The sequence below is a fragment of the Alnus glutinosa genome, chromosome 5 (genome assembly GCF_958979055.1).
Source record: "Alnus glutinosa chromosome 5, dhAlnGlut1.1, whole genome shotgun sequence".
Lineage (NCBI taxonomy): Eukaryota > Viridiplantae > Streptophyta > Magnoliopsida > Fagales > Betulaceae > Alnus > Alnus glutinosa.
Window position 1 is genome coordinate 25,129,115 of NC_084890.1, and position 24,885 is coordinate 25,153,999.

The 24,885-nt window shown below is 37.1% G+C and overlaps 1 protein-coding gene across 1 annotated transcript; it reads right to left on the bottom strand.

The window, feature by feature from the left end:
• Window positions 1-913: 913 nt before the first annotated feature.
• On the bottom strand, window positions 914-24,885 carry LOC133868564 (CSC1-like protein ERD4). The gene is made up of 6 exons (XM_062305493.1): window positions 24,536-24,885; window positions 20,588-20,736; window positions 15,267-15,542; window positions 2,749-3,590; window positions 1,833-2,088; window positions 914-1,422 (listed from the first exon to the last, which is right to left on the bottom strand). Exons 1-6 carry the CDS (start codon window positions 24,810-24,812, stop codon window positions 1,069-1,071), a joined length of 2,154 nt encoding a protein of 717 aa, XP_062161477.1. The 5' UTR covers window positions 24,813-24,885; the 3' UTR covers window positions 914-1,068.

Here is a 24,885-nt window from a genome sequence, read left to right on the forward strand (position 1 = left end):
ATCAGGGAGGACTCTGGCAGTTGACTACAAAGGAAGTCAAAAATGAAAAGAATGAGGAAGTTTGGAATATTTTTAAGGGATAATTGTACCACTGGTTTCTGGAGTTGACCTAAATTAGGAATCACTTCCTGTGGTACAAAAAGTTCATGGAGGATCTTTGTGGTAAATTATAATTACGAATCACTCCTTAAACCTGTTTTTCGTTCTCTAAATTAACAGAATCCGTTAGTTTGCCACGTCATATAAATAATGAGACAACCTCTAAATATTATTTGTATTGTAATCTACTAACGAACTTTGTCTACTTAGTGGATGGAAAACGAGTTCAGGGAGTGATTTGTAATTATAGTATCACAGGGAGTGATTCGTAATTTAGGCCAACCCAAGGACCAATGGTGCAATTATTCAATTTTTTTAATGGAGAAGATGGTGGTCAGTGAGAAGAAAAATAGAAAGAAAAACAATCCATTATTGAATAAAAAATAAATGACAATTGAAAGAAAAAAATCCAAGAAGGGGCTAGATTTTGGGTAAGGGAAGCACGATTTGACAGATTTGAGAGACTTCAGTCTTTCTCGTGCCCTCTCAAATGTTACGTGACTTTCAAAATTATCATCGAATATAAGTTGGATAATGAGCCAACTCCTGGATTTGAAGGCACGGCTATGATCTTCTGAGTTGGAATGCTTGCATTATCTAATGACAGATGACAGAAGCTGAGGCATATCTCTCTCTCTCTTTGTTTGTTACCAAGGGGCTCTGTTATGCCCTGTTCGTGGAAGTTGAAAAAGAGGATGTGGGGAGTGGAAAGTCACACGGTAAATTCACGATGGTAGTTGAAAACAGTTGATTGTTGCTAGTTGATTAACGACATGCCATGTTTCTGCTGCATCACATCTCCATTCAAATAAGAAATTCCACCCAAGGTGGTTCAAATTAACATAACATATGACAGATTACAGAGCATCATCAATCTTAAACAAATATGCCAAGTTCCATGTAAGTTATCTTAAACAAGAGTATAAAAACCAACATAAATCCCGTGGAATACACAAATGTACATCAAACTTATGGTGACAAAGCATCTTCAAACTCATCATCATCAAGCTCCTTAGATCTCAAGCATGGTGGGATGAAAGATCTGAAAACTTGGTCCATGTTAGGAATTTGATTCAAATCATGGCAAGCAACTTCCAGAGCCATGTCACGGAAAAAGCGGTAGAATTTCCGACTGCAGGCATATCCAAAGACCAAGGACAGTATGGGGAGTGGAATTAGGAATGGTACATAGACGAATTTCTTTGCCCCAAAGTAACCAAACATGGTGACTTGGTATATTATCAGAGCTGCTAGGATGCGTGAATGCATGTGAGGCCACATCCTTCCATAGCTTTCATAAGATGGAACATAAACTTTGAGTGCCTGTTGTATGAAACATCACACAGAAACATGATTACAATCAATCCTAGAAGGTAATTCTCCCATAAGGAATATAAATACGACATGGAATCATATCATTTTTTTTTTCCCCTTTTTCTCGTGCCGTCGTCCTGGCAGTCAAGTTAAGCTTTTGAAATAAGTAGCGATTTAACATGGTATCAGAGCTAAAGGTCCCGAGTTCGAATCTTGTCTCAGTCATTTACTCTCAATTTTCAATTAAATATTTCACGTGCTAGGCCTCACATATTAAAAGAGAGTTTGAGCCACACATGAGGGGAAATATTAAAGTGATTTAACAGGGTAAAAGATATATTCCTCAATTTGCTTCCAGCATAGGAAAGAGCTTGGTCAAATAAGAATCATGAATTCAACAAAAAATCAATGAAAATTACCTGATTTCTAAGAACTAGCCATCCCAGGCCAAAGTAAACCACGCCAAATGGGAGAATAAGAGGAGCTATAACAGAGTAGCACAGGACAATTGTGACAATCAGCATGTCACCAGGAACCCTAGTTCCATATTTGAGATCTCCAGGATACCAAGCTTCTACCAACTCAGCCTCAGTCTTACACAGATACTTCCTCTTTAAATGGTATATGATTAAAGGAACTATTCTAGACAGTTCAAGACCATAGCCTACAAAGAACCTGGGAATCATAGAATTATTGTATTGTAAAGCTTAAATGCACATATTATTATTATGATAATTAGAAAGGTACATATCTCTAACTCATAAGACCTCAAAAATAGAAGATGAAAAAAAAAAAAAAAAGAGTACGTGAAATGCAAACTTCACTTACCACTCCTGATCTTTTATCACTTTTGCAATCATACCCTTAAACTTTAAAAAATGCCAATTGAGTGTATTTATCTTTATTTTATTTTATTTTTTTCAATTTCACATTTCCATTAGGATTTTCTGTTAAATCCTATCAAAATTTTCAAAATACACATGTTTTCTTTTCTTTTTTTAAATAAAAAATAAAAAAATTTCAAAGATTCAATCATGAGTATTTTTGCAAATTCTGTTAAATCTTAAACAATGCCTAAATCCTAGATTTTTTTTTTTTTTTTTAAAAAAAAATGAGGGGTATTTTAGAATTTTTGACACCCCTCCATTAGGATTTAACGAAAAATTCTAATAGAGAGGTGAAATTGAAAAAAATTGAAAGATAGATACACTAAATTGACACTTTTTAAAGTTTATGGGTATGATTGCAAAAGTGATGAAAGATGATGAGTGATAAGTAAAGTTTTTCCGAAGAAAAGAAACAACAAATATAAGAAATGCAAAATCATTATCTTACTTCAAAGCCACAAGGGTCAGGAAGAACGTTGCATTGCCTGGCAGACCATTCGCTAGTATTGTAACTACAGAGTTAGGATTCTTCTCAATGGTCTTGAGTGTACTGAACAAGGTTCCACCCACTGTCACTCCAATGAAAACATTTAACATAGTGAAATAGAAATATTTCCCAGAAGCAGCTCTTACTGCATGGCTTACAGAGGGAATTCCCTCAGCCTTGGAGAGAATCAAAAGGAACTTGGGCAACAAAGCCAAGAAGATAATGAGTGCAATCTGAGGGAGGAAAGCTTCCAACACTGTCCTGAGTGCTTTCAAATTCACAACTGGCTTTACAAATGGGAGAAGTTTCTTTAAATTGTCCAGTGTTGTGAGAGCAGAAATAAACCCAATTGGAATCATGTAGAAAAGTATGGCCAAGGCCACAATAACATACACCACAAATTGCCGTACTTGCCTCTGAAAAAACTTGATTTTAAGATTATTCCATAGCAGTTGACGTGGTTCAGGAGCATCTGTAACTGTCCATTTGTCAACCATTTGGTCATGCAGGCTTTGAGCAGCAGAAGCTGCAGTCACCCTGTTTGTGAAAAAGACCAGAGCAGCATCTTGCTGCTTCTCTCTGAGAGTGAGATTTTGTTCCGATTTCAGTTTTGGGATTAATTCATTAATCTTTTCCTTGTAGTACTCTATGCTATCCACTTTTGCACCAAAGAGACCAAGGAAGCCAGTTTTGTTGGTGGGTCTTGCTTCTGGTTTACCAGTTCTTCTTGACTCTGCATATATGGCTTTAGCATGTGCAAGCTTCTTCTTGTACCCTTCTAACTCTTCCCAAATTTTGTTTACCTAGGAGAAACAATCAATGTTAGGTAATAAATCAATTTAAATAATCATAAACCTATTGTACTTTTCTAATGTATCTAGAAATGCTTACACATTCTACTTCCATATGAGATACTGTTCCAACCCAAGAAAAAGACAAGCTAAAGAATTGCGGAAAAGAAGCTTGTATTTCTAATATATGAAGTATACAATAGAATGATCTATTTAAAGTTGAATGCGGCAGGTGAAAAGAAAAAAGAAAAAAGAATACATGAAATACAGTATCTAGAAATAATGCTTAATTGATTTACAATAACTACTATGTTAGTAAATAAGGAATATTTACCCATCAATTCATGTGTGGGCTCCGCTGCTTTGTTATATTCCTTTTTGGTTCCTTTAATTATATATCGTTTGCTGGAGCACCTCAACAAGTTCAACATGTTGCATGCATACACAGCTGTTGAATTTTGGAGTGAAATTGAAGAAGAAGAAGATAAAGCCATACTTTTGTTCACATCGCTTCTCCTTTCTTATGATCACTTGGTTATGACATTGTCGTATAAGGAAAAAGACTGCGTTTGAAGAGGTGACTACACACTACAAACAAAAAAGAAAAGAAAATGGAGGGGATTTAGTGACATACTTTTTAGTGTCGTTTGTATAAAATGACGTCATTTAGCATCGTTTACCGTTCAAACGACGTAAAATTTAAATTTAGTATCGTTTGAACAGTGAATGTCGCTAAATTAATTTTATGTGTTGTTTACTGTTTATCGATACTAAATTTAAAATTAGTGTTATCTGAATGGTAAATGTCGCTAAATTTAACGTGGTTGATATTCCCTCTTTTCTCTTCTGTACGTATATGGGTTCGTTTGGGTTTGCGATTTCAAAAAGTGCGATTTAAAATAACGATTTAAAAATGTGCGATTTGAAAAAAATGATTTTTAAAAACGCAGTTAAGCGTTTGGCAAAATCACAATTTAGCCTTTAAAATCGCGAATTTACCTTTTAAAATTCTGCGTTTTCAAAAAAGCACCATCTTATCTGCGATTTGAAAAAGCAGATTTTCTGCGTTTTCAAATCGCAATTTTTAAAAACGCAGTTCCCAAACGATCTATGTTCTGCGATTTGGTTTAAAATCGCACTTATTGTCTACGAAATCACAATCCCAAACGCACCCTATATGAGTTTTCCCTTCTAGCTTGAACGTTAGTTGATATTCCTTCTTATCTGATCTTCTCTCTCTTGTTCCATAATATTTGATCGTTTTCTTTCTCTACCTCTCACAGCGGGATTGGGCATGACCCACAGGGCACTTCACCGTTCATCGATCCACTCTCGCTATTGGCAATCGTGATATTTTTCCTTCCTCTTTTGATTTTACATTCGATTTTGTTGGGTTGTCGTGTCACGATGCATGCATGCATGTGTTTGTGTCTTTTGTGTTCGGGGAAGAGCTTTTTTTTTTTTCTTTTTTTTTTTTGTGTGTGTGTACTTTGTCTTCAATTCCTTTAATTATGTTTTTGGCATTCTTTTCTGTTATTGTTTGTATAAGGCACATGAGGTGTTTGATAGAACTTATAGAAGGTTTGAGAAGGGTACATGGGTTGATGGCTGTTTTTTTTTTTTTTTGAGATAATTAAAGAATTTGGGTTTTAAATTGGGTGTTTCAAATGACTTTAATCATTTGAAATTGTTTTTCAGCTAAAACAACTCTTGATCATTTGAAGTCTTTCACTGTTCAAACGACTTTAAGTGGAGTCGTTTGAACAGCAGAACGACTCTAACCTAGAGTCCAAACCCTATGTGTTAAGTCGCTTTCCAATCGACTTAAAATTAATAGTATCATTTTATTTTATTTTGGTCAAAAAATGACACTATTCAAGCGACTCAAAATAATGGCTTTTTTGTAGTGACATCTCTCTTGTCACATGAAACGAGGAGAAAACCTGTTAATGATCAGACAGATGGGCTTGTGGCAAGGTTTGAGCCAAAGCGTGAAAGAGATGAGTTTAAGAGGAAAAATGGCATAGGTAAGAAGTCTCGATCTAAGATCGGCACTGGCTGAAGAATCTTGGTTAGATGCAAAAGACATGGATTGCTATTATTGTCACAAGAAAGGGCACTACAGAAGATTTTGTAGGCTGATGAAATAAGACATGGAAGATAAGAAGAATCATAAAGGTTCTGTAGATTTAGCCAGTGTGGTGAATGACGAGTCCAATGACAGTGAGGTTAGCGCAGATGCTCTTTCAGTTTCCTCAGGTACAGATTCTCTCATAGATTCTTGGATTTTAGATTATGCTTGTTCATATCACTGTTTGTTCATATAATGTGTCCGAATAGGCAATGGTTTGACACACTCAAAATCCTATAATGCAGGTACTGTGCTAATGGGTAATGATGCTAGGTGTAAGGCCATTGGAATAGGTGCATAAAAGTCACGATGTTTGACAGGTTTGTAAGAATACTCACTAATGTTAGATATGTTGTAACGACCTAGGAAAAAGTGCTAGCCATATCTGCGCTATCACTCCAAAAGGACTAGTCAATTTGGAGTTTCACTAGAATAACTTATAAACCCAGTTTTACCAACTAAGTAAGCAATGTGGAACTTAGCACTTATGAACATATCTTGTAAACCATTCACTCTATATGTGGGCTACTCATCTTCTCAAAATGGGACCGGGGTGTTACATATGTTCCAGATCTTAAGAAAAATCTGATATCGCTGGGCACATTGGATTCTTTTGGGCTATAGTTATTTAGCTGAAGATAGAGTTATGAAAATAGCCAAAGGTGCTTTAATGGTAATGAATGGTGAGAAAATTGGTAATTTGTATAAGTTACTCGAGAACACAATTACAAGTGGAGCTGCAGCATCCACCTCGGCAGAACCAAATAGTGATGATACTATTTTGTGGCATATATGGCTTGACCATTTAGGCGAGCGTAGTATGCTTGAGCTTCACAAGCGAAATTTATTGAAAGATTTGAAGTCATGTAAATTGGGTTCCTACAAGTACTGCTTGTATGGGAAGCAACGAAGAGTCAGCTTTAAGGTGTCATCTCATATAAGCAAAGGTGTTCACAACTATGTTCACTCAAATGTTTGGGGACTAGTAGCAGTGTCTTCGAACGGAGGTGCATATTATTTTGTTAGTTTCGTTGATGATTTTCCAAGAAAGGTCTATGTTTATTTTATGAAGCACAAGTTAGAGGATTTCACCATCTTCAAGCAGTAGAAGGCATATGTGGAAAATCAGAGTGGAAGAAAAGTGAAGTATGTAAGATCTGGTAATGGTTTAGAGTAAGAGACATTGCATTCTTGGAATTCTATAAAACAGAAGCCATTATTCATCACTTCATAGTAAAAGAGACTTCACAGCAAAACAGAGTTGCCAAAAGGATGAAACATAACATTGCTAGTAAAGGCTATATGCATGGGGTTTGATGCAAGGTTACCAAAGAGTTTTTAGGCTGAGGCAGTTAATTATGCATGCTTCGTCACCAACCGATCTCCAACAGTAGCAATTGATTTCAAGGTTCCAGAGGAAGTATGGTCAGGTAAACCGGTTGATTATTCAGTGTTGAGAATATTTGGTTGTCCTGCATACGTTCATGTGCAAAATGGAGAATGGTCGAAATTGGATTCAAAGTTAAGAAAATGTATTTGTCTTGGTTTGTTCGATGTTAAAGGCTATAGGATATGGGATCTAGTCTCAAAGAAGGCAAATTTTAGGAGAGATGTGGTGTTTGATGAGGTCTATAAGCTAAGAAAGGGTGAAGATGAAGCATCAACTAATAGCCAGAAAGGGAAACAAGTCGTGAAGGTGGAGCTTGATGACCAATGTTCACTCACAGATGTATGTGATGATCAGTTTTCAAGAGACTCACAACACTAGGAAGAGCCTTATTCTTTAGCAAGAGGCAAAGAGAAAAGTGATCGAAAAGTATCAGAAATGTATGGGTTTGAGGACATTGTCTCTTTTGACTTGACAACTGGTAGGGGAGATTCATCGTCTATTCAGGATGGTATGCCAAAAGAGGTGGAGTCACTACAGAAAGGTAACACTTATAAGTTGGTAGAATTGCCTAAGGGAAATAAGGCTACATGGTGAAAATGGGTCTATAGGAAGACAAAGTTAGCTGGGAAAGTTTTGTCGTCAACGGGATTGGTAGAGAAGCATGGTGTTCTATCTAAACCAGGTCCAATGCTTAAGCTCAAGAGATGCTTGGACTTGAGTGGCAATTGTGGATTGTGATTGCCCTTAGGGCCCTTAGTGGAGACATCCGAAGGAGATTCGTATTGTTAGACTTGATGGGTTTCAAGTCAATGTGGAGATTGTTAATGTAAGCCTTTCACCCATCAATTAATGTCTGGGCTCCGCTGCTTTGTTTTATTCCTTTTTAGTTTTGGACTTACGTAGCCTACTTAGAGTAGGAGAAGAAATCCTTTCCTCCATCGAATTGTCTCTCTCTCAACACTGACTTTGAGCCTTTATAAAAGGACATGATGGGTCGCTTTGTTTCTCGCCGCAAAAAAATGAGTTTTTAACTGCAAGAAATAGTGGGTTGCTGTGCTTGATATCAAAGAGTGTTGGACATTGTGTTTTGAGATTTAGTGACAGCACCAAAGATAAAGACCAGGGATTGTTATCTTTCTTCTTGGAGGTACAGAAGTCTCTTGGAGAAACCTCAAGAAAGAAGGAAAAGAGGCCCTCTAACAATGAGAGAGAAAAAGAGAGATTAGCAGCCATCTGTCATCGGGAAAGAATCTCTTTTGTGTGATAGTGAGATTTGGGTGTATTGGGGCTTTAGGTTATGAGTGATTTTCTCTCTTCTGTCTTTGTACTCTTTCTGTGATAGTGACTTTCTTCGTAATCACTTCTGCCAATGGACGTACCTCACATTAGGAGAACCATGTAAATCTTGGTGTTATTGTGTGTGATTGTCTTGCCTTATTTATCGTAATTGTGGTCTTTTGCACAACAGAAAAATATTATGGCACAAGTATTGTAATATTCTGATAATGATAATATTCTAACCCCCCCCCCCCCCCCCCCCCACCAAAACTCTAGGTGGTGAAGCCAGCTTGAGTTTGGAAACAAGATAATGAAGTCAATCAAGTGGATGAGACTTCAAGAATATGTCGGCAAGCTAATATTATGATGCGATTGATCGTAAATGTAAGGTACCCTGTCTAAGAAGATGCCATATGAAATGACAATCAATCTCCATATGTTTGGTGTGCTCATGAAAAACATCATTATGGGTAGGAGTGAGCAAAACCCGAAGATACCCGCCCCGCCTTGCCCCATCTAGCAGGAAAACCACACCCATGGGGCGGGCCACAGGCCTATATTTGGGCCCCCCGCACGGTGCGGTGCGGGCTGCGGGGGGGGGGGGGGGCATTTGAAAAAAATCGAGGGCCCGGCCCGCACCGCCCCTACCCGCATGAATTATATATATGATTAAAAAAACCCCACCCCTTTCCTTAACCCTAGTGCCCCGCAGCCGCACCCCCTTTTTCATGTTTCTCTTATTTTCTTCCTCTTCTAGCTCTTTATCTTCTCTTCATCTTCATTACTAACGGAGGACGGTGGACTGGAGGAGGATTGGAGCCTGGAGGATTTGTGAAAAGAAGAAAGGAAAAGAAGAGCCCAAGTTGAAACAGTGAAACCTAAAAGGAAAAGAAGAGACTTAAAGACCAGTGGATCATGTGTCGCATGTAGGTTGTAGTATTTTTTAAAGTGTGATACAGCTATTAATCATTACACTTCCTACTCCAAACGATGTGCTTAGCCTAAATACTCATATGGTGCGTTTAGCCTAAATACTAAAAACGCAACACCCCAGAAAAAATCCTAAGTTCTTCATCTTCCCTTTTCTTCCCCTACGCCGCACAACGCCACAGCCTCAATCGATCATTCCCATCTTCACTAACTCCGTCAATCCTATGGTCTGTGGGTAAACAAAGCATTACCAAATAGTCCTGTTGATACACAGGATGAGGAGGTGAGTCCAAGAATGTCTAATTTTCTTTATGGCAATCCTCTTTCAAGAATATTCTTGTTGTTGTTGTTGTTATTGTTGTGCTATAACTATCACCATTTCATCCAGGTTCCTCTTATATGCAACATATACTGGAAAGAATTATCACTGCTTGTGTATGTTTGGTATTGAATCTGGCTTTGGTTTGATTTTTCTCATGTTTTGGCCTGAATCGAGGATACCCGCACAACCTGCAAACCCCGCATCCCCCGCTCTGCATCACCCACCCCGCACAAATGTCACTGATTTTATGCGGTTTACGGGTGTAAATTTGAGAACCCACAGGTGTGCGGGGCGGGGCCAAAAAATGGGGAACCCCCCCCCCCCCCCCCCATGCTCACCCCTAATTATGGGCAACCTATATTGCACTTTGATTATCACAATGAATGGGAGAACTTACAATCTGAGTGGTACCCATGTTTGAGAAAAGCCAGTATAACCCAAAAAAAAAATAGATGTAGTGTCCGCAAGCGCGCAATTCTCAGCTTCAGTGCTAGATTGGGCAACTTCCTATAGAGAGCGGCATATGGAATAGGTTCACCATCACTAATAAGAAGCTTGACTTGTCTCAAGAGGGCTGCTAGGCGTCTTATTGTCTCTCAAACCGGCAAGGGAGAGTAGATCAAAGGCATATTTCTCTTGAGAGATAATAACCGTTGGCACCTAAAGTAACATCAAGACCATGAAAATAGCTGAGTGTCCCCACTTCCTTCATCTCAAAATTTTGACTAAGAAAATGCTGAAGAGCACGTATGCCATAAATATCGTCACTAGTAATGATTATATCATCAACATAGAGAAGAATAAGAATAGTACCAACATTATTAGTTCCTATAAATAGTAAAAAATGATATGAACTAGGAAAAAACCTTGCTCGGCAATTACAAAGCTAAATTTGGCGAACCAAGCTCAAGGAGCTTGTGTGAGAGCATAAAGAGCACGACAAAGTAGATAGACTTTATGTGGAGGGTGCTTATAGCTAGGTGGAGGCAACATAGACTTCTTTTGTAATATCACCATTGAGAAAGACATTTTTGACATCTATAAAACAATTGCCAACGACAAACTGTAGCAACTGAAACAAATATCTAACATTTGTGAGTCATGCTACAAGAGCAAAAGCCTCCTCATAGTCAACATCGTACTCTTGGACAAAGCCTTTCGCAACAAGGCAAGTCTTGTAGCGTTTCACTGAATGATCTGCCTAAGTCATGATTTTGCAAACCCACGTACATCAAACTGCACATTTTTCAAAATCCACCAAGTCCCAAGTATGAGTTTTGGTAAAGGCATCTAATTCGTCAGACATAGCTTTCTGCCAAAGAGGGTTGTCTCACGATAAGTGGGAGGTTCATGAAGAGTAGCAATAGCAAAAAAAATGACAATCTCGAAGATGGGTTGAAGGTTCTCTTAACCTACTAAAGTGATGAAGTTCAAAGGCCTCAGGAGAATCTGGGTGAGTGATGTAACATGATGACCATTAGACGCATCAAGTGTACAAAAAATAGCTATGGAAGGATTGTTTAAGAAGCTTGAATTTTCTGGAGAAGACTAAGAAAACAAAGCAATGGATAGATCAATGAAAATGGGCGAATAATTGGAGGAAGAATGCGGAAAATTCAAGTGACTGGTAAACAATTTATGTTCCCATAGCTCCACATGAAGAGAAACACGGAGGAGTCTAGTTATGGGATCATACAAATGATAGCCCTTTTGAGCAATGTAATAACCAAGAAAGCAACATAACTAGGAGTAAAGTTCAAGTCTATTGTGTTCATGTGGAGGAAGAGTGACAAAACAAGCACAACGAAAAAAACACGAAAGGAGTTGTAATGAACTTTTCCATATAGAAGCTCAAAAGGACTCGATTGTTTGTGTAAACAAAAAGAAGACCAGTTTAACCTAAAAAAATATTTAAAGAACAAAAGTAGAAATGAGAATAGTTCTTACAATGTCAGATATTTGACGATGTTTTTGTTCTACACATCCATTCCGGTTGAAAGGTGTAAGACAAGAACGATGGGAAATTGTCCCATGTTGGTTAAAAACAACGAGAAATGATTTTTCATTCTGTTGCATAACATTATTTGAATGAAATATTTTGATGGTACAAGAAAATTAAGTTTTTACCATTTTGTGAAAATTTTGATAAATATGAGTAAGTTCAGATCTATGTTGTAAAAGATATATCCAAGTATAACAAGAATAATCATCAACAAAAATAACAAAATAGCAAGATCCTCCCTAAGTGGAAACCGGGAGGGACCCCAAATATCAGAATTGATCAAATCAAAAGGTGGAGACGAGAAAGATTCACTTTTATTAAATGATAAATGTGTTTGATTTCCAAGAGGACAAGAGACATAATGAAAATGTTTTAAATCCACGGAACCTAGATGACGCTGAGAAGCGAAAAGGTGGACACATGGTAAAGAGGCATTACCCAAACAAGAATCCCATAAGCTAGAAGAGGACATGAATGCAGTAACTGAAATAGAAAAGTGGGAAGGAATCTGTAGAAAAGAAATCTCATAAAGATGTCCAATCTTATGACCTATCCCAATTAGATGACCCGTTTATGGATCTTGCACATCAATTCATTTTTTAGAAAAATTTAGCTCAAGACCTAGTTCACAAAGTTGTTCAAGGTACGTGTCACCAATAGATAAATTAGAGGAAGAAATAGACTCCATGTTGTTGACAAGCAAATGAGAACCATGAGCAATGTAAATGATAGGATTAGGAGAGCAAGAGAATACTTTTGAGAAAATATAATGGGATTAGGGGTCATAAGGTTACAACACCCAAAGTTTATAAACCAAGAGGATTTGCTTAAGTGAAGAACAAAGCAGTAGAGGATCATGATAGAACCTGATGAATTAATGCCTCAACATAAGTTGCAGTGAGAGTAGTGGATTGAGATTGATTCTCATTAAAAGACTCAAGTGTAGAAGAAGTAGATGGACCAATTGCGGCTGACTATTGGAAGGGAGCCCGTAACTACATTTTGTGTTGTAGCTTGCAATGTTCAGGAACTAACTGACCAGGACGTCGCCAATATTTGCAAAAGTAAGTCTTCGAAGATGACTGCGATGTTGAATGTCTAGAGAGAGGTATAGGAGATTTGGAAGCACCATGTGAGGCAGCAACCGCAACCATATCTGGAGATTGCATTTTCATAGTGGAACAGTGATTCTCTTTAGAGATGAGCTTTGCTACTCCAACCTTAAGAGAAGGAATAAAGGTACAGTGTAGAAGAGAAGCTCGAATGGACTCAAAGTCCTCACAAAAAGCCATTATGAAGTCCATAAATTTTTGACGATCATGATACGCTGCAAATAATTCCACATCTTCAAAACACTTCACCTGAGGGTCTACAACATACACTTGTTCAAAGATTATTTACTTGAGAATAAATTAGCAATAGACTGACCTAGTTCCTAAAGCATATGACAAAGCTTAGTTTGAATCTGGAACAGTAGTGAGCCATCATAAGTACAATTATATCGCTTCGCTAGAAAATCCCAAGCAGCGTTTGCATTCCTAAGCTTGGGAAATAGGATGTGATTGGAAGGAATAGAAGTGTTAATGAACCAAGAGAGGATATTTTCCTATTCTTCTTTCTTTTCTTAAAAAAGAAAAAAAGTGGGGATTCTATGCACATTATCCCAATCTTCGAGACGAGGTGGAAAGTTATCTTTGGTCTTGCCTTCTTGCTATACAGGTTTAGAAACGTCTCCAAAAACATAACGTCATTTCACCCTCTCAGAAAAACACCCATATTTTGGGCCCACATATTATATTTGGATCCATCCAAAATATTGTCAAAAGGACATATAACGTTGTCAAGATTAGAAGGAATATGAGAAATGGTAACTTTCTTTTTTCGTTCTCTTTTTGGGTTTTGTTTTGCCGAAAAGGATTAGGTGCAGTAGGGGCAATTACTTGGGTGTGAGCTCGGTTGTCAAATAAGTTGATGTAGGAGACTAAGATCAGGTGCAACATGAACATCAAAAGAGATGTGAGCTTGGATTAGGCTGCAATTAGGTGTGATGCAAGCAATAGAACAAGCATGAAACCTTTGAGTAGCAATCAAGTGCGGCAAAAAGTGCGGTCACAAGTATGAACTGGGTATAGATCCATATCAAAAATTGAACCGGTTGGAGTTGACTTGGTCTAGGCATGCGTGAAACGTATAGGCATGTGGATATCACACACAAGTCAACCAGTAATGCATGCACTAGTGTGAAGGTGTGGTCGAACTTAGGGTAATGCGTGAGGGCACTTCTTGGTGCCATTCCTTCACAAAACCTCCGATCGGCGACTAATAGATCGATTTTGGTGATTGATATGTCTGACACAGGTGAGATGGTGGCGAGTGTGGCATGTGGAGGCGCATACTAGTCGAGATTAACTCCTAATTTATGTTAAGTGCAAAGCTAACCACAACAAAGCGTTTGGTGTGTTGCTTTCACAGTGAAAAACACCAAAGGATTGCTTAAATAAGAGAACTTGAACGAGTGGCGGAATAAGGCTTATTAATGGCACCACGAAAAACGGTAGCTTTGCTATTGTGAAGAAAATGATAAGATAAAGTATTGTGGAAAAGAAGCTTGTATTTATGATATATAAACTGCGTGCATAATAGAATGTCCTATTTATAGTTGAATGAGGCCTGTGAAAGAAAGGAAATATACTAAATACAAAATTAAGAAATAATGCCCAACTGATTTACAATAGCTAATATGCTACTGAATAAGCAATATAACATAATATGCTAATAATACTATGAAAATATTCTACTAGTGGTAATATTCACAAGTATGACAATATTTTGATAATGGTAATATTCTAACACTAACTTTGGGCCAGCACATATGAAATACCATGTATTATATAAAGGCTAAATTACTGGGTTGATTTCTAGGATTTTGACTTGTATCAAATTGATACCTAGGGTACAAAAATGTTTCTTAAAGATCCTTGTTCTACACTCTCATATCAAATCAATCCCTCAAGACAAATGTTGTCAATTTTACTAATGAAGCTCCTACGAAATTACAATTCTACTTCAAATAAAAGTAAAATCCAAAATGATAAATAAAGTAAAAAGAAAAAAAGAAAAAAAGAAGGTAACCGAACTACCCCCATAAATAACCCTTTTGAGATGGTTCAGCCAACACTCTAGACTACGTACCCTTACACATTTTTGGTGGTGGTTGGCCACTCTAGAGGTGGGCCGCCATAACTTCTTCTTCTTCTTCCATTTTTTTTTTTAATTCTTTTCATTTTTAAAGTTTTATACGAGGATAAAATTTTATTGCATAGGGCTTCATTGGAAAAAATTTCAAAATTTGTATAAAATAATTGATTTGATATAAGAGCATAGTGGGAGGATCTTTAAGAATTTTTTTGTATTGTAAAAATCAATTTGATATAGGTACAAATCTAAGGAATCAAGTTAGTAATTTAGCCTTATATAAATATTCTAGTATCACTAAAAGCGACAAAATTTTTAAATTGAAAACAAGAGTATATCACAATGCAATAGAAATAAAGAACCCTGCAAGCACTTTGCAGTCTTGAACAGTCAAGTAAAAGAAAGAAACGAAAACCATACATAGCAAATCAATGCCTTACCTCTTTGTTGTCTGTTACCACCATTGATCTGTAAAATGTCTGAGGATAGATAGTATTAAAATATGAATCAACTTGTTCTTTTCTTGTTTGACCTCGAAGGGCTAGAGGTATATCTCTAACGAGAATAACAAATTGTTCAGGCTTCGCTTCAGAAGACATAAGAGTGTCTGCTCTTAATACAGAGACATATTTATATGCCTTCCATAACAGGTAATATGTAACAAATGAAACCCAGTAAGTGGCAATCAGAAATGCCCACAACCGAGGACTCCTCCGCTGTATATGCAAACAAACACAAACACCAAAAAAAAAAAAAAAATGCAATTAGAAGAAATGATGGGGCACATATAGTTCATAAACACAAAATAAAAGGTATAGTTGTGATTTAACATGGGTGTGATTGATCAAAAGCAAACAACACTAGATTAAAAACTCTTCCTAAAACCGAGAACAAATCAAGGATTTGAGGAAAAATAGATAGAAATCAATCAAAGTGTGTTTCTTATTCCAAATTGATAAAAATTACACAAATTGATGGACTAAACCATCCTTATTTAGCTTATATAATATAGAGTCGCAACCCTATTGAAGCCTACAATTAAGTTGGTTTGTAGTGATCTCACCCGGATGGAACTACTAACTCATTCAAACGAGTAGTGCAACTACTCCTCGTCTAGACTTGTTCCGAATGAGATACCAAACAAACATCTCTGATCTCCCATGAACATGCCCTCGTTCGAACTTGTTCTGAATGAGCTACCAAATGAACGTCTCATATCTCCATGCTGAACAACTCGTCCAAACTTGAACTGAATGCCATTTCGAATGAAACTCCCTAGACCCCTTTCTATTGTCCTCCTAATAAACTCATCCAGATGAGTTTTAGACCTCGTTTGGACACCAATGTCCTCCCCTATTTCCTTCATGCAATTGAAAGTCAACTAGTTTACATCATCCTCCCCGAGTTGGAGAGAAGTCATTATCGAATTCACATCCTCATCAGATAAGTCTCCCTATACGGTAAAAGATACTTGACATTGAATACATCAGAAGTCTTATGAGAAGAGGGCATGTTATACTCCCCAATAGGAAATCTATATTTGGTTAAGAAAGCCCACACAAAATCACCTTCCTCAAATACTACGACACTTCTTTTCTTATTAGCAGTTTCTTTGTATTTAGCCAAAAATCTTGCAACTTCTGAACTGTAGCCTTGAGAACTTCCTGAATCTGAGTAATAAGATCTTCAACATTAGCATTCCAACATTGCAAATCATGAATGGGTGCTAAATCCAACAGTGCACGCAAATTAGATTGGTAGATCCATAGAAAATAAATAAAGGACTAAACCTAGTACTTCGATTGGTAGACCTATTGTAGGAAAACTCCGGTTAACATAGCTTATGATCCTTTGAATTCAAATGGTCACCCACCAAACTCCCAAGTAAACCTCACAAAGCCCGATTGACCATTTCTGTTTGCCCATCACTTTGAAGAGGATAGGCAATACTAAAATCTAGTTTGGTGTTAGACAATCTCCACAGACACCTCCAAAAGTGACAAAGAATTTGAGTGTCCCGATCAAAAACTATGGACAATGGCAATGTGTGAAGTCAATAAACCTCTCGGAAATACAATTGAGCATATTTACTACATCAGAAGTCTTCTCGCATGCAATAAAGTGAGCCATCTTAGAAAACCGATCAACCACAACAAATATAGAGTCATTATCTCATTGTGTTCTTGGTAACCCCAACACAAAATCGATGCTCACGTTGGACCATAGCTGATTCGAAATGGGAAATGCATGGCAACCCAACATTAATAGCTGTACCATTTGACACTTGACAAATCTGACAGCCCCCCACAAACTTTTCAACCTCCTTCTGCGCACTTGGTTACTAACATTGCCCACCAGCAATTTGAGCGTTTTATCACGGCCCATGTGACCCTCATTGTGCAACTCTTGAATGGTCTTCATCCTTAAACTACCTTCAAGAATTCACAATTGGTTCCTTTGAAGAGAAATTCATCTCGATTACCAATTGCCACATCACTAACAATAGGACCAAATAATGGATCAATAGACAAAGAATATTTTTAAAAAATCAATCTAAGTACCTTTGTCCTTAATGTAGGAAATAACAGCGCCTTTTAGCGAAGCGCATCTGCCACCTTATTCATTGCTCCAGACTTATACTTGATTACAAAGGAAAGCTGCTGGATATATGCCGCCCAACTAACATGCCTAGATGAAAGCTTATCTTAGCTATGAAGGTGCTTCAATACTTCATGGTCCAAGTACAAGATAAACTCATTGAAGGCCAAGTAGGAACTCCAATGCTTCAAGGCTTGCACCAGCTTATAGAACTCCACATCATAAGTGTTATAGTTAAGCTTCAATCCTCTCAACTTCTCACTGAAGTAAGCTGCCAGCTTCCTGCCTTGACGAAGCACTATTCCAATCTCAACCTTCGATGATGCATCATAATGCAACTAAAAGGGCTGTAAAAAATTTAGCTATGCAAGTATAGGAGCTGTAGTCAACTTCTCCTTGATTACTTCAAATGCAGAAGCTACTTCGTAACTCCACAAAAAATTTCCAGCTTTCATGCAATCCGTGATTGGCGCCATGATCGCATTGAAGTTGTGAATGAAACACCAATAGAACGACACCAATCCATGGAAATTCTGCACCTTATGCAATGTAGTAGGAATTGGCCATTGCTTGACAATTGTAACTTTGGACTCATCCACATATAAACCATCGTTTGACACCACATAACCAAGGAAAATAACAGAATCCATCATGACCGAACACTAGACTGACAACAAAGAACTTCTCCCTGCGTAACACTACAAGCTCCTCTCGCAAATGTTGAAGATGCACATCAAGGTTAGCACAAGAGATAAGAATGTCATCAAAATAGACCACAACAAAACAGCCAATTAAATGGAGGAAATTCTGGTTCATCACCCTCATAAAAGTACTTGCGACATTAGACAACCTGAATGGCATCACCAACCACTCATATAACCCCTCACGCGTATGAAATGAGGCCTTCCATTCATCCCTAAGACGAATTTGTATTTGATTCTACCCACTCTTCAAATCTAGGTTAGCAAAAATCGTAGATCCACTTAACTGATTTAACAAGTCATCCAATCTTGGAATAGCAAAGCTATACCTTACAATGATCTTGTTGATAGCTCGGCTATCTACACACGTGTAAGTAATTTTAGAATTGCGCATGGACTAAGGCTCTCTTTGATATCACCTTTAGAAAACAAGCCTCCACTGACGCCTCAACTCCTCATGCTCTTTAAGACTCATGCTGTAATGTTGGTGATTAGTTCCCAGTACCAAGTCAATTTGGTGTTGTACATCCCTCAGAGGAAGTAAACCTTTTGGAAACTCTTTTGAAAATACATTAGCAAATTCCTCTAATAAGCTTTTCACAGATTTTGGCACTATTCCTCCTTTATACTCTCTATGCCCAACATGACAAAGACTACTCCTGAGGCTAGCATCTTAGCCATAAATTCCTTCCTAGCTAAGATATTTTTATCATCCTCTCTTTAAGGTTTTGACTCAACCTCCTTGCTTAATAAGAGTACAATCTTCATGTCGTTAAACGTGAAGCTAAAAAGCACTTTGGAACTCTATTCGAAGCCCGCTTTGTTAGGCTGCACATTTGATTGCCCTCTAATCTACGTACCGAGGATGTGGGGATAAGTCGACTACTACCTCCACCCAACAATCCTAAAGGCATCCTAGATAGAGTCTTTTCTAAATACAATGCCCTCTAATGGGTTTCAGACACATTAAGATGGTCAAAGAAATTCAAAGTATCATAAAATTATTGTGCACACCTCCAATATATCATGAAACCAACTGATCATCGGACTCCACCAAATCCCCTCGTGCCACCAACTTTTAGAAATCCACGGTGTCATCATCCATGGATCGGGCTCCTTGCCTAAGGTTTTGAAGTTGTTAGTACATGGTCTGCACATAATTATGGGGGAAGAATGTGGTCCTCATTTATTTCAATAGTTTCTCCCAATTGTTGATCGTTGCCTTCCCTTACCACACCCTACTTTGCTTCATTTGTTGCCACCACAAGCATCTCTACGCTAGAGTTTCACTGCCACTAAAGAAACTTGCCTTTTATTGGGCACCTCCCTGAAATCCAAAATTTCTTCTATTACGACTATCCAATCTAGCAACTCTTCAGTTTGCAAGCAACCTTAAAATTCTGGAATGTCAAGTTTGAAGCCTGACTCCCCCCCTATTAGCGTGCTCCCCCGTGATCTACGCTCTATAAACATGTTGATAGGTCATCCTCCATACTATACTATTCTTTCTCCACCGCATAACATGGATTTGGTCGACGACGATGATCGTTTGGGCCACCAATGGAAAAAAGATGCTTGGATAGAGCTATAATTGTTCTCCAAATTACTCAATTCGATCATCAAACCGATCAAACTACTCCTCGAAAAAATGCAAACATGTTGTCAATTGATCATCACACATGGCTTCGTCGAGCTCATGCACCTCACCAATTTCTACAAAACAATTTCCCCTTCCGCGTCCCCTTCGTGCCATGGAAAGAAAACGTACCCTAGATCTAATACCAACGGATGCAGTGTGGGTGTGATTGATCACAAACAAACAACACTTGGTTAATAACTCTTCCCAAAACCAAGAACAAATCAATGATTCAAGAAAACAACAGGTAGAAAATCACTCATATAGTGTTTCTTATTGAAAACTGATGAAGAATACACAGAACTGACAGCCTAAGCCATCCTTATTTAACTTATATAGTAAATAAAGTCGCAGCCCTACTAAACCCCACTAAATCTAAACGAGCTACCGAACAGGCCGCGCATCTTGGATCTCCATGCAGAACGACCGTCCGGACATGAACCAAACGTCAATCCGAACGAAGCTCCCTTTCTAGTTTCCTCCCACTAGACTTGTCCAGACACCAATGTCCTCCCCTATTTTATTCATGCAATTGAACTCCAACTTGTCTACATCAAATAGATTGAATATTTACTTTGGATCGAGAAGACATTAATTATATAGCATAACATACAAATCACAAATTTAGCACCACTAGCTATTTAAGATATGCCTCTATTTATAGAATAGGTATGAGATTTTATTAGGATGAGACAAATTCCTTAATTCACTTTGACAAATCTAATAAATATCTAATTGCCATATCCATCATTTGATAACCTACTGCCTAGAGAGAATAAAAGAAAGAGAATTAACCATTCAGTTCATGAAAAGTTGTGCAACATACTCTGATATTTCCCATGGATAACTTGTCAAGGTCGTTAAAGGTCCCATTGCTTGTGGTTGCCGTAGTAGACTTCACACTATCATCAGTAACAGCAACTGGTAGAAGCATTGGCAACAACACTATGCTAGATAAGACCAAGATTCTCAAAACTGCAGATTAATTGGCAAAAAGATAGTATAAGAAATCATTTGCTTTTCACTTGAAAACTTCACATGTTTAGGTCAAAAAGTGAACCAAATAGAAGAAATCTCAAATACAAGCTTCTCTTCGGGAAAGCAAAAGTTTTTTTAACTAATTATAGCTTGCCAAAAAGGTTTGTATAAAAGAAATCTATAAAGTCTTGGGCCTCTCTCAACCCTAAAAGCTAGCTCATGATGTGAGGTTTTCCCTCACACTTATAAACTGACCACCAAACCCCTTCCACAACCGATGTGGGATGAACCCAACAATATATCTCTCCCTCACACATAGGGCCTTGGGTAGGAACATAGACAACCCGTTTCTCCAGCGAACTGTTGGGCCTGAGACTTATTGGTAAACCTGGGCTCTGATACTAGTGTTAGGTGGTCTTGGGCCTCTCTCAACCCCAAAAGCTAGCTCATGAAGTGAGGCTTTCCTTCACACTTATAAACTAACCACTCAGCCCCTTCCACAACCGATGTAGGATAAACCCAACACTATACAACCTTACGTTAAGGTATGTTTTTACCGTCAAAGTGACACTCACTTATTCCCATTTAGTCAAAATGATTTAATGAAGGTGCAAATGAGTTTTTTATATTGTAGGATGACCTAATTGTTGTATAACAGATCATAAACTACAGGCATCGTTATCGGTATATTTCAAATTCTTGAAGATTAACTAATTATAGCTTGCCAAAAAGGTTTGTATAAAAGAAATCTATAACTATACAACCTTAATTAGTTTAAGGCTCTTACCGTCAAAGTGACATTCACTTATTCCCATTCAGTTAAAATGATTTCATGAAGGTGCAAATGAGTTTTTTATAATGTAGGATTACCTAATTGTTGTATAACAGATCATAAACTATAGGCATCGTTATTAGTATATTTCAAATTCTTGAAGATTAACTAATTATAGCTTGCCAAAAAGGTTTGTATAAAAGAAATCTATAACTACACAACCTTAATTAGTTTAAGGTTCTTACCGTCAAAGTGACATTCACTTATTCCTATTCAGTCAAAATGATTTCATGAAGGTGTAAATGAGTTTTTTTATACTATAGGATGACCTAATTGTTGTATAACAGATCATAAACTACAAGCATTATTATCAGTTTCTGATAGTTCAAGTACTGTTTAAGTAATGATTCAGTTTGATAGTTCAAATGTTAATATCATATGTATATTTCAAATTGTTGAAGATTAACATTTATCTGTTTAAGCTAACAATGACTTTAGTCATTCATTGGCTAAAATAGGGATGTACAAAGTGATTTTGCTTAAACATTTCCAAGTTCTCCATCTGTCTCTGTCTCTCACTCTCTCTCTCTCTGAGTTTTTTACTTTCAAGCTGCATATATGCTTAAACTCATGATTGACCTAAGCATTTGCACAGAGTGGTATTGTTTCTCCTTATCTCTGCCTCTCTTCTTTTTATATATGTTATATATTTATTGAGATGGAGTTGGTAATTGATACTCTCTCCATCATCAAATAAAATTAGAATTTCTTTGTCACGGTTATACTCTTAAAATTTTGGTTTGAAGTTTATTCATTTACTTTGAATTTTGACAAGTAGTGAGACTCGGGTAATCAACAAAAATCTTAATAAATGAAATAATTCTACCCATATTGTAACCCTATTGACTTACCCACAGGTTTCTCATTTCATCACTTAAAATAGGAATAACACAAACAGCTCCATCTTCCATGATACGAAAAAGGCTCGTACACAAATCATTCGCAGAGATTTGAAAGGGGTTACCTATATATAAAACAGATGGGTTTGTTGCACAACCCAAATGCACAACTCTTACACAACTCGAGACATATTGGTGGGATCCATGCATGTGGGTCCCATCATGCATGGATCACACCAATGTGCCTCAAGTGTGTAAGAGTTGTGCATTTGGGATGTGAAAAATCATTTTCCAATATAAAAAAACATGTCTTCAAAGATACAAAAAGCTATGGATGTGGTGGAGCACATTGCCAGCGAGGGTGAGTGAAGGATCCCAAGTTTCCCAACTTGCTAAAGACCTAGGTTTGCCAATGTTATTGGGGAGACTTAAATTCTGCTCAAATTTGCCCGCCTATAAGGGTAGTGTACTGATTTTCGGCCCATTATCCTGAGTGGCTCGGCAACATTTTAAGTCACAAGTGTGCTAGAGTGATACATTAAACTATATATCAAGGTGTGTCAAAAATGCCACTTTTTTATTATACTCCTATAATATCCTTATTCTCTTAAAAACTAAAGTAAACTATTTTTTTTAAACAAATATCTATATATATATATATGCAAAATTAGTTTACGTGGCCGGCCTAAATTACAAATCGCTCTCTGCGGAATAAAAAATAATTCAAAGGTCTTCAGGATAGGCCAAAATAACAATTTAGTCTTTGCAGTCAAATTCTGTCAAAACATTAGACCAATTTTTTTATTTTATTTTTATAAATGTATATTTTTAATATATTTATATTTTTTTTGTAAGAATGACATGTGTTATCATTTTATTGGCGCTGATATAGCACCTAATAGAATCCGTTAAATTTTTTAACGGAATTTGACTCCAGGAACTAAATTATTTTTTTGGCATACCCTAGAGACCTTTAAATTCATTTTGATATGACTAGAGTAATTTGTAATTTAGGCCAACAAAAGGAAATGATTTTGCATTTATCCAAAATATATAAATATATATATTTTGTATTAATCCACCCCCTTGAGTTTTTTTTCTTTTTTTTTTTTTGGTTTAAAAAATTCGTTTAGTTTATTTTTTTATTTTATTAATTTTTTATTTTGGTTTTTAAAAAAATAAAGGTATTATAAGAATAGAATAATAAAAAAAAAAAAAAGGTGGCATTTTGGATACCTTGATAGTTTGACATACCACTTTAGTACATTTGTCTAGGCTTTTTAAAAAATATGGATAATTGCCCGTTAGTCCCTATGGTATGCCATAATTATTCTTTACTCCTTATGGTTTAAAAAGTTCACGAGAGGTCCTTGTGGTATGCAATAATTACAAATCGATCCCTGACATCAAATTCTGTTAAATTTTTTAACAAATTCCGTCAAATGCCACGTCAGCGACAAGTGTCGCCAATAAGATGGCGACACGTGTCCATCGTAATAAAAAAAATATAAATTTATTAAAAAATAAATAAAAACGAAGGCCGCCCCTTTTAGCTTTCTTTTTTTTTTTGAATTTTTTTTTTTTTTTTAAAAAGTATTTTTATTTATTTTTTAATAAACTTATTTTTTTTTTATTAAGATGGACACGTATCGCCATCTTATTGGCGACTCGTGTCACTGAAGTGGCATTTGACGGAATCTGTTAAAAAATTTAACAGAATTTGACGTCAGGGATCGATTTATAATTATTGCATACCACGAGGACCTTCTATGAACTTTTAAAACCATAGAGAGTGAAAAATAATTATAACATACCACAGGGACCAACGGTGCAATTATCCCTAAAAGAGAAAATTTTAAAAAAGCTTCGTGAACTAACGGTTATTTTTTAGGGATAATTCACGAAGCTTTTTTAAAATTTTCTCTTTTATTTGAAGAAACTCCCTATATATAGCTCCCACTTTTCATAGGAAGAAAAAGGGCTTTAGTTTTCACTAAAAACGATAGGCTTGGAATATGAAATCCCAAAAAAAAAAAAAAAATCTACGAATAGTGACGAAAGATTTACTTCTAGTTCTAGCATTATTCCAATATAAATGGAAAGCGAGAGAGAACAAGAGACAAACCGGTGCTCAGGAACACGAAGTACACAGCAGTGTCGAACCCCGACATGGATATGACGTCCTGTTCGGTGGCGGACATAGCCTCCCCGATCCACGCGAACGGGTTACGGGTCCTGGAGCCGCCGTACGCGTCCCAGGGATCCAAACCCTTCAAGATCCGGTTCGGGTAGTAGACCACGACGTTCCCTGGCTTCCTCGACAACCACGTGAAAAGCAGCATGAGAAGCACGAATATCAGAAAGGACGTCCCTAGGGACGTTAAGAAGGAACTGAAATCCATCTACAAACTGAAACAAACTCTCTTTCTCTTTCTCTTTCTCTCTCTCTCTAAGCATGTGTGTGAACCTGCAGGT